Below are 13,697 nucleotides of genomic sequence, written 5' to 3'. Positions count from 1 at the left end.
GATTGGACCAAAAAGGAGTGAGCTAGAGGCCAAATGCATCCTCATAAGTCGAAAAACAGTATGTTTTACACCGAGGTTGAATTTCGGGAAAACCATCAGTAGGATTCCTTAGAAAATAGTAACACATCATTCTCAGTAGGGAGGAGAGATTGGGCCTGAGGGTCCCCCTACTACTACTATTGGAAAGAAGAATTTCATGTTTGTGAGTGCCTGTTCTAATGTTTATCAAGTATATGGTAAAATTTGCTTTATTACCTGTCATTACTTTTAAAATCATCAATGGTTAAAATAAATTTGATGACTTTATACATGTTTTATTAAGCAGTTATTGTACTTTGTTTTATTTTAAAAAGCTCAACTAACAGTTATGTGAGCCTCTTCAACAAGAACAAAGTATAATAAATACAACTGACAGGGAGCCAGATAACAGCTTTAATAGCAGCGTTGATTTGTGGATCATCGTTCTTGCCCTGTAACCATAGCCCTATTTGTTTTTTGCCCTCTTGGAAAAATCTGTTAGCTTGTATGTAAAAATAAACACACACTCACCTTTTATTCTGTTCTTCACCTTTTTACTGTTCCCCTTGCGTTCCTGCCACAAAATGTACATTTGAGCATGAGAATGAGTTTGTTTCTCAGTCGCCAAGCACTCTAGGTGTTAAGCATTTTTAAAAGCTTGAAGTTATACTTACACACCTCTTGCTTACTTGCTCATCCTGAATTTGGACTAAAAGTTAATGAGGACTTGTTAGTTGTATTTTCGCAGCAAAAGTAAATAAGTTGTATTTGCTAGTTTGACCAATTCCTGGTTACTTTGTTAATACCCACCTTGATATACCAACATGCCATAAATCTAAGATAAAAGCTGAAATAAAATCACACTAATAAACATGATAAAGTTGTTTAAGTTCAAAAGAGTGGTGTTTTCCCCTCGTAATTTCACACAGATTCACAGGATTTTACATATTTTAAATCCTTCATGTTCTGACAATAAACTCATCTAAATATTTTCGCTAATAGCATTTGTTATCCTTACTCAGAAATAAGCAGCACTCATTTAGGACTGCTGCCTCGATTATTGATTTTTCAGGGGGCAAAGGTTGAGGACACTTTTTCAACTAGTCTCTGACACAATCTGGGCAGTAAAGCAAATTTCCATCAGTGAGAAGGAGTGACTAGCAGAGGGACTAAGAATGCACTGCTGGCCAAGCACCATTTCCTTCAGCTGAGAGTGCAGCGAGAACTCACTTTTATGAAGTTGTCCAACAGTGATCCGCTAAGATAATGTGTTTTGAATTTCATGTCTTTTTGTGGTTGTGTCTCAGTATGGAAAACTATCTGGAACTTTCAACAGCATCATTCTGTAATCCTTTATCACTGGACCATGTAAACCATTAAGTCAACAAGAGTTCCCAGTAAACACCATTCTCTGCATTTTACACTTATGGATGATAAAGAGCTTGTACAGAAAAGTGATAGGTAATGAAAATATGCTCTTATGGTTTCTGTTATCTTAGCTTGAGACTGAAGACATTTCCCATGCTTAGTTTCTTAAACTAAGATTTAGTGGTAAAATGTAATAGTCTTAACATGTTGATTAGATGTACAGTGCTTTAAAAACAATGTTTTAAGACAACAGAAAGTCTGCAGTCTTTTTGTGTGAGGTCTATTAGTAAGACTGATATTAGAAACTGTTAATAACTGGTTGGTTGGAAAGGGCTGCAATGTGGCTGTAAGGCCCCCTGCTGCCAAATGCTTGCAGGCTAAAAGCTGGGCCCCTGTGCATGTGTGTGTGTGTGTGTGTGCGTGTGTGTGTGTGTGTGTGTGTGCCACTGATAAAAGGTGACAGAGAGTAAGCCTGACTCTATTCACATCATCTAAGCCTTGCATTAGCATATCTCAAATAGCATGGCCAAACGTCCCTGACCACCTGTAGCTCCACTGAATCTCAATGCCTCTGCAAAAAAAGGATCTCTTTTCTCACAATGTCTTAAAAATGGAAAGCTAAGAAGAAGAAGAATGTATGTATGTTTGTGTAGGTAAATGGGTGTATATATACATATGTAAGAAAGAGCGAAAGGCTAAACACACTTCAACCTCTCTCTCTCTCTCCCTCTCTCTCTCTCATATATATATATATATATATATATATATATATATATATATATATATATATAATACACACACACACACGGCTTGTGCTCATACAGCCTGTAGAAGTGTGTTGGGGAGGTGGGCTATGGGGGAGTGCCAGTCCAATCAGGGTGCCGCCCACTGCAGAGCAGTTGGCTGTGGTCTGGGGAGGCAGGTCTTAGTCAGCACAGGAGAAGACTGTGGGAGGTGGAGTGGACTTGAAGTGCTTGCTAGGGGGCTGTCGACTGGTAAAGCCAGCAACCCACTCCTTCATATTCCTAAGATACATCTTAGAGAGCTTAGAAAAGAGCAGAGCAGTGGAAGGCAAATCATCCCTACGGGAAGAGCCGTCTGAATAACTGAAGTCAGGAGACTGATTTATTGGAAGACTACCTTGCAAAACTAAGCAAAAGAGGGAATCAGAATCTACACTGCAAAGCTTTGCGTTGATTCATCCATCATCAAGTTCATCTATTTAAGAGGATAAAAAAAGGATTAACGTATTGCTGGCCTTTTTCCCCTAACTTTGATAAACTGTAAATCTCAAGAAGCATGGCTGTACATAAGAGGCAATTGTGTATGTTTAGCTCACTGACTTTGGCACTGGGACTGGTCTTCTTCAGTTCGGCCACCTTGGCGGAGGAGTACGACTATTACAGCTGGCAATCCGACAACTTCCACAACGGTCGTTTTTATGCCAAGCAGCCACAGTGTGTGGACATCCCAGCAGAGCTACGTCTCTGCTACACAGTTGGCTACAAAAAGATGCGACTTCCCAACCTGCTGGACCACGAGACCATGCCTGAGGTGATGCAACAGGCAGGCAGCTGGGTGCCCCTTCTGGCCAAGCGCTGCCATGCAGACACACAGGTGTTCCTCTGCTCACTGTTTGCCCCGGTGTGCCTGGACAGGCCCATTTACCCCTGCCGCTCTCTGTGCGAGGCCGTCAGGAACAGCTGTGGTCCTGTCATGGAGACCTATGGCTTTCCCTGGCCTGAGATGCTACAATGTGACAAGTTCCCAATTGATAATGATCTCTGCATCCCTATGCAGTTTTCCGGGAATCATGCCACTCAGGCTCCAGGTACGAATAGCAAATGTTCGAAAAATTGCTTTTCTTTTTCAAATACATTTTCAGGGCAGGGCAGATAAATACAATGGTTCTTAGCTGTGGTTAGTATATACAGAGAAATTAACCAAAACATTAGACAGGTTCTAAATACAGATGATATGTTAAGTTCCTGAGCCCTTTTGAGTCATGTTATAGATTGAATTTATATAGAAAACTTTTTTTATGAAGGCAAGTTATTAATAATTGTTAATGATTTAACAAAATAAAATGTCTTTAAAATAAAATTACACAAAACATTTAATTCAAAAAACAACCACAAATGAATACAGTGAGTAATAAATGTTAATTTTGTTCCATTATATCTAATAAGATTAAAACTGAAAATCTTTTGCCTCTAGAATGTAACAGTAATATTTAAATCAATCGCATAAAAAATGTCAGTAACATTTCTATGGTTAAACTCAAAATTAGATTTATTTACATTGCCTTAATGCAGAGTAATTAAGAAGTTGTCGCATTTTAGAATGATGGATTACTGGTAAAATGTGTTCTTTCTTTGTTTTTTTTTTTATATATCTTAGACAAATTGAAAATCACTGGCAGTCCTGCCTACTCCTTCTTTATTTTCTCTTTGTGAACTGTGTCTTTAGAATATGAAGGCAGGAAATTCACTGTACACTTAGAGAGACAAAAAGTACTTTGGGCTTTCACTATCTAAAAGTTAAATCTCATTTGGAATGTGAAGGGGCAACTTCTGTTGTGTCTGGCCTTTCTCTCTCTCTCTCTCTTTGTTTTTGTTCAAACAATTAGCCGGGGAGCCAATTACTGTGGGTCACTAATTAGTCTGAATAACTATGCTTTACGTAGCTTCACTGAATATATAAGGACCAAGCATAAAAAAAAAAGAATGCTAAAGTGGGAAAGAAAAGGGAAAGAACCGCTAAGGGTAGTGTTTTAAGCAATCATCAGGTGTAAGGAAAAAGGCATGTTCTTTGTCAACGTTTAGGTAATGTGGAGAACATGAAAATAAAGAAAATGAATTAGCGACAAAATGAAAGAAATACACAGTGAACTGTTTTCTTGTACTGTTAGAAACTGGTATGCAAATGCCTTCAACTCATTATTTATTAAAAAATTTTTTATTTTTGTTAAGAAATAACTAAATTAATTAATAATCAGGACAGTATTCAGCTAGCACTGGTTATCTGTTTAATATACAATATCCAAAGGTGGTTATAATAATAACAATAATAATAATAATAATTATAATAATAATAAAATATAGGGATAGTATTAATTTTACATTTCCATATATATATATATATATATATATATATATATATATGACGCTCAGTCTGTTTTTAAATGTTCTCTATATTAAATGTAGACTGTACCAATCACCTCAAACTTAACTTTTTTTTTTGTTTACAAACTGTGTATCTGTGTGTCCCGAGTGACAAAAGCCAAGAACATGTAGCAAGTCTGTAAGTGGGGAAAGCATCAATCTTACTTACTTCATGCGGTAAAAATACAACTGTTCCAGTGTTATAACAACCAGAAAGAATAACATAGTAATTGCTTTGCGAAATGGAATTCTGTTCATCACTCTGCTTCTGGTCTGACCCCCTGCTAACCCAAGCTATAAGCAGCTTGACTTTATTTGCAAAGTTAATCTCAGAAATCTCTAAGACTTTGATCACATAATTTCGTGTAATCCAATAAACGCCTGTGTCCTTTCAGCTATATTTCTGCAGTGAGGCCCTTTAGTTATTCTGTAATTACATATGTCAAGATAAAGGTCCAAAGGTATGATGGCTAGTAATATAACCACTGAGTAATATGCCACACCTAATGAGTCAGGCAGACCACGGCCAAACACTTACACTGATGTCTGTTTTGCTTAAGGGGCATAATGATCAGAAAGAAGATAGCATGGCGACATGAGCACAAATAATATGGATGGCTCTGGACTTTTACTGGCCTGTTGAGAGCTCCATTACACAGGGAGCTAAGCAAGGTGGAGGGGGGTTTCTTCTCTGGTCTAAGGTGAAATCCTCAGGGGCCAGTTCACAGCCAAGACCTGAGTTCCTGAATAGGTATCTGGAGAGTACCATGCCTGAATGATGGATGCATAGTAAATGGCGTTTCTACAGTAAGGAGCAATGTGGGTGGGTGAGGGGCTTCAGACATTAATTACAATAACAGAAGAACATTTTTCAAGCGTGAGGCATTCTTATTCTCTCAAATCTAAAGCCAGATTGACAGAGTAATTGACAATGTAATGTTCTTTCGAAAAAGGTCATCAATTTAGAATTTTTATATTCTAAACCCATACAATAATGATTTCAGAATTTAAAAGTAAAAGTGTTTGCCCTGTATTCCCTTGTATAATGGAAGCATTACATGCGAAAAACAAAACCTAACAATGAACAAATAAATTAAACATAGTGACATATTAAAAAATAGGTTCGTGATGAAGCTTTTGGGTGCGTTGAGTTAAAGAAAATGGTCTGAATTGAACTGTAAATCAGATAATATGCATCAAATGTAAAAGGTACCACTGTAAAAGTCACTTATACAAGCACTATAAATTATTAGCTTGGTCTGGTGCAGTTATGGATAATAACGTTTTAATGTGATCTACTCAGCCTTCATCACTTGCAATCATTTATATAATGGGTTTTTAAAGACACATACAACAACCACAAAGGATACAATGCTAAAGGTTTGGCTGAATCAATTACAAACAGCTTGAGATGGTCTGCTAATGTAAGCCGATCACCAACTCCACACAGAAACTCAGTTTGCAGAATTCCCAGTGCTAGCTCTTCAGGCAAATGCTTTGGCTTTACTTCAAGAAGGCAGCCTGCCAATAAACCACCCAGCAAACGTGAATAAATTACTCGGCAGGTCAAATAAGACATCGCAGTTTCAAAAGTGTGGCTGTCAGACAGTGTATGAAAGAGTGAAGCCACTACGTGAAATGCCACAGTTTCTCTTCAGTCAGAAAAAAGATTGTGCGAGTGTCACCCTAAGCCACTGTCTAGAGTTTTCAGGGAATTTAGTGGAATTTCGGCTGCTTAGTGCCTACGAGGGGCTTCCACCACCACTCGCCACCACCCAAGCAATGAAACCTACCGAACTTTAACCCTTATATTATCTGCTGCAGTGGCTGAGCTAGTGACAGGGGTGATAAACTCTGACCCTCATTTCTCAACCTGGAAGAAGGAATCAGAAGGGGAGGAAGGAGGGAGGGAGGAGGGGTATAAGTACTTAACCCTAGGCACTTTTGCTTTCTTAGGTGGGTTTTTGAAATTTTGATGAGTGTTCAGTGAACAGAATATAGATGCCGATATTACAATAGTCATAAAGATGGTCTTTTTAGCTGCCCCTCGGCCGCCAAATCCTCAACAGCCCATCGAAAATAGACAATCTTTATCCAGTTTCTTTGTTTCTGTTTGGAACATGAAGGGTTGATAGGAAAACACTCTATACAGAAAACTTTTACAGGACAGAAATTTACAGTCAACTGTCTTTTACTTATTACAATGAATAATGCAGTATGTTTAACAGCACGAAGTAGCCTAGTGCCCTTCTTTATTAACTAAACCCCAGAAGTCCATATAGAACATTACTTTAACAAATTTAACATTCATCAAATAATTTATAACCACATTGACTTTCATTTGTGGAACAAAACTGCTTAAATTCGTGGAAGAAGCCCGAAATGACTCACTGCAGAGGAAATCAAGCATCCAGTTGCCTGAAGCATTCCCTCACATTATTATTCTGAAAGCAATGGATTAAGCACTATTAGCCTTGGCCTTTAGCCTCTCTTTTTGAGAGCAGCAGCGGTGCGCTTTACATGCCTCTCGGTACAAAATGAGACTCCATTAGAATGCACAAACACACACAGGGATTGCTGTGAAAGCACAACAGACTCTATGTCTGTAAAAAGCCATAGCTGAAATAATACATTATACATTTGAGCTATTGTTTAAAAGGCATTATTAATTATTTATTATTAATTGGGATTTAACAAACACAATTGTCTCAATTTTAGCATTTGTCAGATTTGCTCTTGTTATCTTACCCACCTGAAAAGTAAAAGAAACATATGACTTTAGTTGTCGCCCAGTAGTAGCTTAAAAAATCTGGGAAAAAAGTGCACATTTCTGTCGCAGAGCTTTTTTTTTCTTCCCATGCCTGTACACTAAAAATATACACATATCTAAATTCAAACATTTTTACCACCTTAATTGCTAGGCAAACATTGCACCAGACTCCTGTTCTGTGTATCCTCCCCACAGAAAATAGCATCTGACAAGAAGAAAGTCAAAAAGTGTTTACAAAGTGGTTAGCGCTTCTGTGAACCTGACTGCAGACCCAGATCATGCTGTAGCTGAATTATACAAGACCAAATATTGTGTCTGTCCTGCATGAGAGACATAAACCCACTGTGTTAATCAAATCATGAAAATGTATAGACAAAGTAGGACTGTCACATTATCTTTAAAAAGAATCAATTCATGTGAATTTTCCCTCCTTTTTCTCCTGGTAGCTTCAAAAGCATGTCCACCCTGTGACAATGAAATGAAAGCTGACACAATAATGGAGCATTTCTGTGCCAGTGACTTTGGTAAGTAAGAATCTAATATTGTCACGCACACACACACACACACACACACACACACACACACACACACACACACACACGCAAACACACAAAATCCACTCTATAGTGTTGCAAAAAACCCTTATGTTATAATTCTCTGTTGAAAAAACTGTTCAAGAGTTGTTTACCTGTACATTTTTCCAGAATGAGAAACATACACTGTGATTCATCAGCATTCATGATATTGGTGCTTTCTCTCATTAGGGGAAAATTAGTAAGAATGGCATTCCTGCTTATAGTATTTTATGTGAAAAAAAGCAAATGGTCCAATAATATCAAATAAATAATACTAAAAATAATAATAAATAAATAATGATAATAAAGTATTATATAAAATCCCATGTAGCTACCTCTAGGATAAAAGGGGAAAAGCCTGAGAATTACTATTATTATTATTATTATCATTATTATTTAATAGTAAAAATATTAAAATATTATGCAACTCTGTGTTCTACATTCAGGTCCAAAATCACTCAGCTACAGTGGCTGAAGGTTTTAAACATCTGTTTAAGCCTCCAGAATGACTGGACCTGACCTAGTAAAGGTGGATCTCTAAAAACTGTATTTCTCTGTTCAGAGTTGGCTAAAGGAAAGTTCAGTAAAGCCTTTTTAAAGTGAAGGCCATGGAGTGGCTTCATTTTGTCAGTTGTCTTTGGCTGTGCGATTTGTTTCACTTGGATATAGTCACCTACTTTTGTATATAATCACGTTTAAGTATGACAAATTACTTGCACCAGTGTTTTGAGTGGGAGGATTGACTGTACCATTCTTGCAGACATTTGAACAGACAGCCGTCATTTTGAATAAATATTTGTGACTACTCACAAGCAAATGTCCCAGTTAATCACTTATTTCTAAATAAGCCTTATTAATAAAACTTTACTCACATTTTCCTGTTACGTAGTAGCATTATAACATGTCTTGACTGCTATTTTGATATATTTCTTTGGTGGTCTGTACAGAAATGTGGTACAGTATTATGTTTCATAACTGCATGGTCTATTTGTTCACTTGGATGTTATATATTAAAAAAAGGCTTTCTGTAGTGTTGCTTCCAGTTCCCAGAAGGAAATAAGATTCACTACATCAGAGGTTCTGTTACTAGTGAGCCAGCACAATTATTCTTATGAAGGCCATTACCAAAAGGAAATTACTTGTTCGACTGTCTTAATTGGCCATTGAACAACATTCTTTTTTGTTTTATGTAGGATGTTTGAGCCTAATTATGTGACTCAAACAGAACCCTTCCAATACTTTTACAATTTTCTAACTATTCAGGGTCGGACAGAGCTTGTCATGGGCAAGAAATATCAATGAAAGGGCCCAGTGAAGGTGTTGTTTAGCGTACCGTAAATCTCATGGAGAGAACATTTTCAGGCCTTACAACAGTTAAAGACTGCCAAAGTCATTCATGAGGCTAAAAATAAAAGTGGTCAGGAAAGCTGTTATGAATTTGCAATGCAGTCCAATTCTATAACAAAAGATAAACTGAATAAAAATCCACTTTTCAAGACTAAATTCTTTTACAGACTTGGATCTGTAATGTATGATACAAAAGCTAGGTGACGTTGAATTTTTCCTAAAATCCTCTATAGCCCCTGCCCCCTTGTTTTAACCCTTTAAATAATAAGATATATTAGAGTCTGGACAACTAAACATTTACTGATTGTAAGTTTAATTATTGTTACTGATTATTAGAAAATTAATTTCAACTAGAAATGCTATCAAAACATAGTTTAAAAAATAATAATTTAAAACTGTATGATGTTTGAACCAGACACACTTCAGTGCTGGACAGAACCCAAAACTGATGTCAGAAATGCCTATATGTAAAGTGGTACGTCAGTCAGATTACCCAAAATGACTTTTACTATCTTCTAAATGGCTTTCATAGTAGTTTATGTTAATAAGGAACAAATTACATTTTTTTCTCGTGCCTCAGATGAAGTAAATCAACAAAGACAGGGGTAGCTCAGTTGTTAAGACATTAGACTACGGTTCAGAAGATCCCAGGTTCAAACCCCACAACCACCAAGTTGCCACTGTTGGACCCTTGAGCAAGGCCCTTAACCCTCAACTGCTCAGATGTGTAATGAGATAAAAATGTAAGTTGCCCTGGATAAGAGTGTCTGCCAAATGGCTAAATGTAGGTAATCCCAGAAAATTCTATTCCTAAATAACTTTTTTTTGTCATCTTTTTCTTGCCTGATAGCTACAGTGTGAAACTTTAAATGAGCATCTTCTTTGCCACTCACATAAGTATCAGTTAGTTCCATAAAATTTTTAGATGACTGCTATATCTTTAAAAAATGTGTTACTACTGTCTTTTACAGGGAACTAGACTGCAAAGTAGCTATAAATATACCATTTTTTGCCAAAAAAAAATAAAAAATACTCTAGTGATAAAATTGCCCAAGTTTTTGGGCATTAGCACATCTGCTATATTGCTGGAGGAAACAAATGTATGGAACACAGCCTGTTTCTGCTCAAAGTAAATACCTCTCTCTACCTGAATTCATCAACCCGCTTCATCAGACCAACCAGCCACAATTTCCACCAGCTCTTGTTTAAAACATATGTTGAGCTTGTCATCACAATGTTGAACAGATATGTTCATACTCACTGAGCATTATAGCTGACGGGCAAGAATAAAAATTAAGACTTATGTAAAATAAATCTCTGGATTGTAAGCTACTTCAAAACACAGGATAACTCTGAGATGTAAGATTACTTTTTTATAGCCTTTTTTTAGCTATTGTGATAAAAGTATGCTACTGCCAAAGTAATGCCAAGAAGTGTATCCCATGTATGTTTGATTGGATTCCGATCTGGGGAATTTGGAAACCGGATCAACAATTTGCCTGCTAAGCCCCATATGCAGCAGGCTGTGATGCACTTGATGCTCTTATACCTTTCTTATACTTTTTTTTTTTTTTTTTAGAAAATCAAAATTAAACACACAAAAACATTTTATAAATTATTCAGTATGCATGACACAACAAGCAGCATTGTTGTCTCACAATTCCAGGCTCTATAGTTTGATCCTGAGCTAAGGTTACTGTCTGTGTTGAGTGTTTTTGTTTCATTTTTTTCCTCAGGTCTGCACTAATTAATTTTGAAATCATTTGTTTTCTTCCACCTCCAAAAATAAATAATAAAATAAAATAAAATAAGAACATACTGTACCTCTATTCTTCATTGCCTGTAGGTGTGAATGTGTGTTTTTGGTGCCCTGCAGTGAACTGGCATCTCATGGCTGGTGTACACTGGTGTATTTCCACATCACACCAAGTGTTTCTGGAATAGGATCCAGACACACACTTGAGCCCAGTTCCCACTTTTATAAATTTTTTGCCACAGATTGCATTAATTTTAAATGTGGGGTTTGCCATGGCCTGTAATTTATCATTACCTAATGGAGCAGCAAAAAAGTGTTAAGGCAGAGCTACAGTAAGTTGAAATATGCTAGCGCTACAGTATATAAAGGTAAGGATAAGCAGACAATTTGGTATGATAAGGCCAACAATGATTTCTACCAAAAAGTTTTACTGTATGCTCCAAGGGTCTACAGATCCCTATGGAGACCTGAGCTAACCTGGTGAAGTGCTACAGGTGCTAATATATATAAATTACATAAAATGCCCTAACTTTAAATCATTAAGTCTACCGTTTGTTATCTTGCTGATGATATTCCCAGATGCTACTGATTTTAACATGCATAACTCATCACAGTTATCACAAAAAACATACAAAAAAAATGTCATGGCACCTAACTACAGCTGTCTGAAATTGACTATAAAAGAGTTACAGCACATCTTCAGTTCATAAAAATCTGAATCTTCATAAGTCTTTATAATTTCCATGGACAGTTCATTTTTCCTTAGTTCTCATCTAAGGTTAGTAGCTTAGGCTTTGTAAAATTGTAGGGAAAGAGGTGGGGAAGTATTTGGGTCCCTGTTGGAATATTTCACATCTGTCTTTGAAACTTTCCATTCGTCTCTCTGTCCTGTCCCGGGTGACTGCAATTAATGCCATCCATGGTTAAATAATGCTCCTCTGGGGAGGTGTAAACTATTCTACTGAATAGGACAGCGCATGATGTTCTTGTGTGCTTGTTGAGAAGCGTCTTGCTGCTTGACAGAGTACAAAAGGAAAGGAACTAGTAAGACAGTGGGAGACCTATAAGAAATGAGGGGATTTACCCCCTTTTTTCTTCAAATGTGTAAAGACAACACACACACACACACACACACACACACACACACACACACACACACACACACACACACACAGGCACTGACATGACATGTTGATATTATTCTATGGTATTGAGTGGAAGTAATTTGTTTTTAAAAGAATGTATCATTTGATCTCTCCTCTAGCACTTAAAATGAAGATTAAAGAAGTGAAGAAGGAGAAAGGTGACCGCAAGCTTATCGCAGCCCAAAAAAAGAAGAAGGTTCTCAAGATGGGGATCCTCCGCAAAAAAGACATGAAGAAGCTTACCCTGTACATCAAGAACGGAGCGAACTGCCCTTGTTCCCAACTTGACAACCTTGGGAGCAGTTTCCTCATCATGGGCCGCAAGGTGGACCAACAGCTACTGCTCATGGCTATTCACAAGTGGGACAAAAAGAGCAAGGAACTCAAGTATGCCCTCAAATACATGAAGTCACAGCAGTGTCCAACATACCACACTGTCTTTCAGTGATCAACGACTTTATAACTCAAGTCTACCCACTCAAAGCTTTTCAATCCCCCTCTGCAATTACAGCATACATTTTATTCAGCAGTTGCCTCATTGCTAATGATGGGTTGACACTTCAGCAATCTTCATTTTTCTATATACAAATGTACTCATTTACCTTGGTTAGAGCAGAGGATAAAATATATTCCCAAAGAACAGTCCAAATAAAATGCCATTTTTTGTGTGGTAACTGATCCCACATCAGGAGGGATAAGAAAGGTGTAGGAGCCAATTTGAGCTGATTGTGTTAATGTCAGAGTGAAAAAAGAACAACCATTACATAAACATTAGATTCAAAGACAAATAGCTTTTCTGTTAACATTTAATTTTGTAGATATGGATAAAAATATTATACCATAAACTATGTAGATAAGAGTATGATTATAAAAATGCTTCTAAAATGCAGGGCGGCCAGCTCAAATATGGTTCTTATTGATAAAGAGGACTGATTGCATTTATTTGTGATGGATGGTCAGTGGGACGATGAGTTGCACCTGCATTACTTTCTTGTTCTTACGAGTGTTTCATACCAGCCAGTTGAATGGCAGACTTTGGACTGAACCTTTGCAGTTTGGTTGGTAAGATCTCTGATGCCTTTTGTATACTTTGTTCTTTTAAATATTAATTTTTACTGAAATTATTATGACTTACACTTCTAAGAAATAAAAAAAGACAAAAACATCTGGCAGGCTTATCATTTAAACTCACCGTTGCTAAAATTAATGGTAAAAATAATAGAAATTATTCTATTACTCTAGAATAATAGAATTGTGATTTGTGACATAAAGGAATTAAATAGACTACAGTATATGACCAAAGGTTTGTGGATGCCTGGCAAACAAAACATGGGCCTTACACACTTTTAGCATGAAAGGAAAAGCCATCTGTCCACCAAACCACTTCATCTAGACATCATTGCCTGTCCTTACTAAATGTTCTTGTGGCTAAAAGGGCAAGTCCTCACATCCACACTCCAAAAGCTAGTAAAGGTTATTATAATATCAAAGGGGGACTAAATCTGCAATGAGAATAGAATTGTCCTTTGTAATACAGTAATTAATTAAAATGCT

General features: G+C 36.9%; 1 protein-coding gene across 1 annotated transcript; it reads left to right on the top strand.

The window, feature by feature from the left end:
• The first annotated feature begins 2,374 nt into the window (after positions 1-2,374).
• Positions 2,375-13,344, top strand: sfrp5 (secreted frizzled-related protein 5). The gene is made up of 3 exons (XM_053502502.1): positions 2,375-3,217; positions 7,767-7,844; positions 12,263-13,344. The coding sequence occupies exons 1-3, from the start codon at positions 2,686-2,688 to the stop codon at positions 12,589-12,591; spliced, it is 939 nt and encodes a 312-aa protein (XP_053358477.1). The 5' UTR covers positions 2,375-2,685; the 3' UTR covers positions 12,592-13,344.
• Positions 13,345-13,697: the final 353 nt, after the last annotated feature.

The sequence above is a fragment of the Clarias gariepinus genome, chromosome 8 (genome assembly GCF_024256425.1).
Source record: "Clarias gariepinus isolate MV-2021 ecotype Netherlands chromosome 8, CGAR_prim_01v2, whole genome shotgun sequence".
Lineage (NCBI taxonomy): Eukaryota > Metazoa > Chordata > Actinopteri > Siluriformes > Clariidae > Clarias > Clarias gariepinus.
This window is presented reverse-complemented; position numbering and strand designations above follow the sequence as displayed.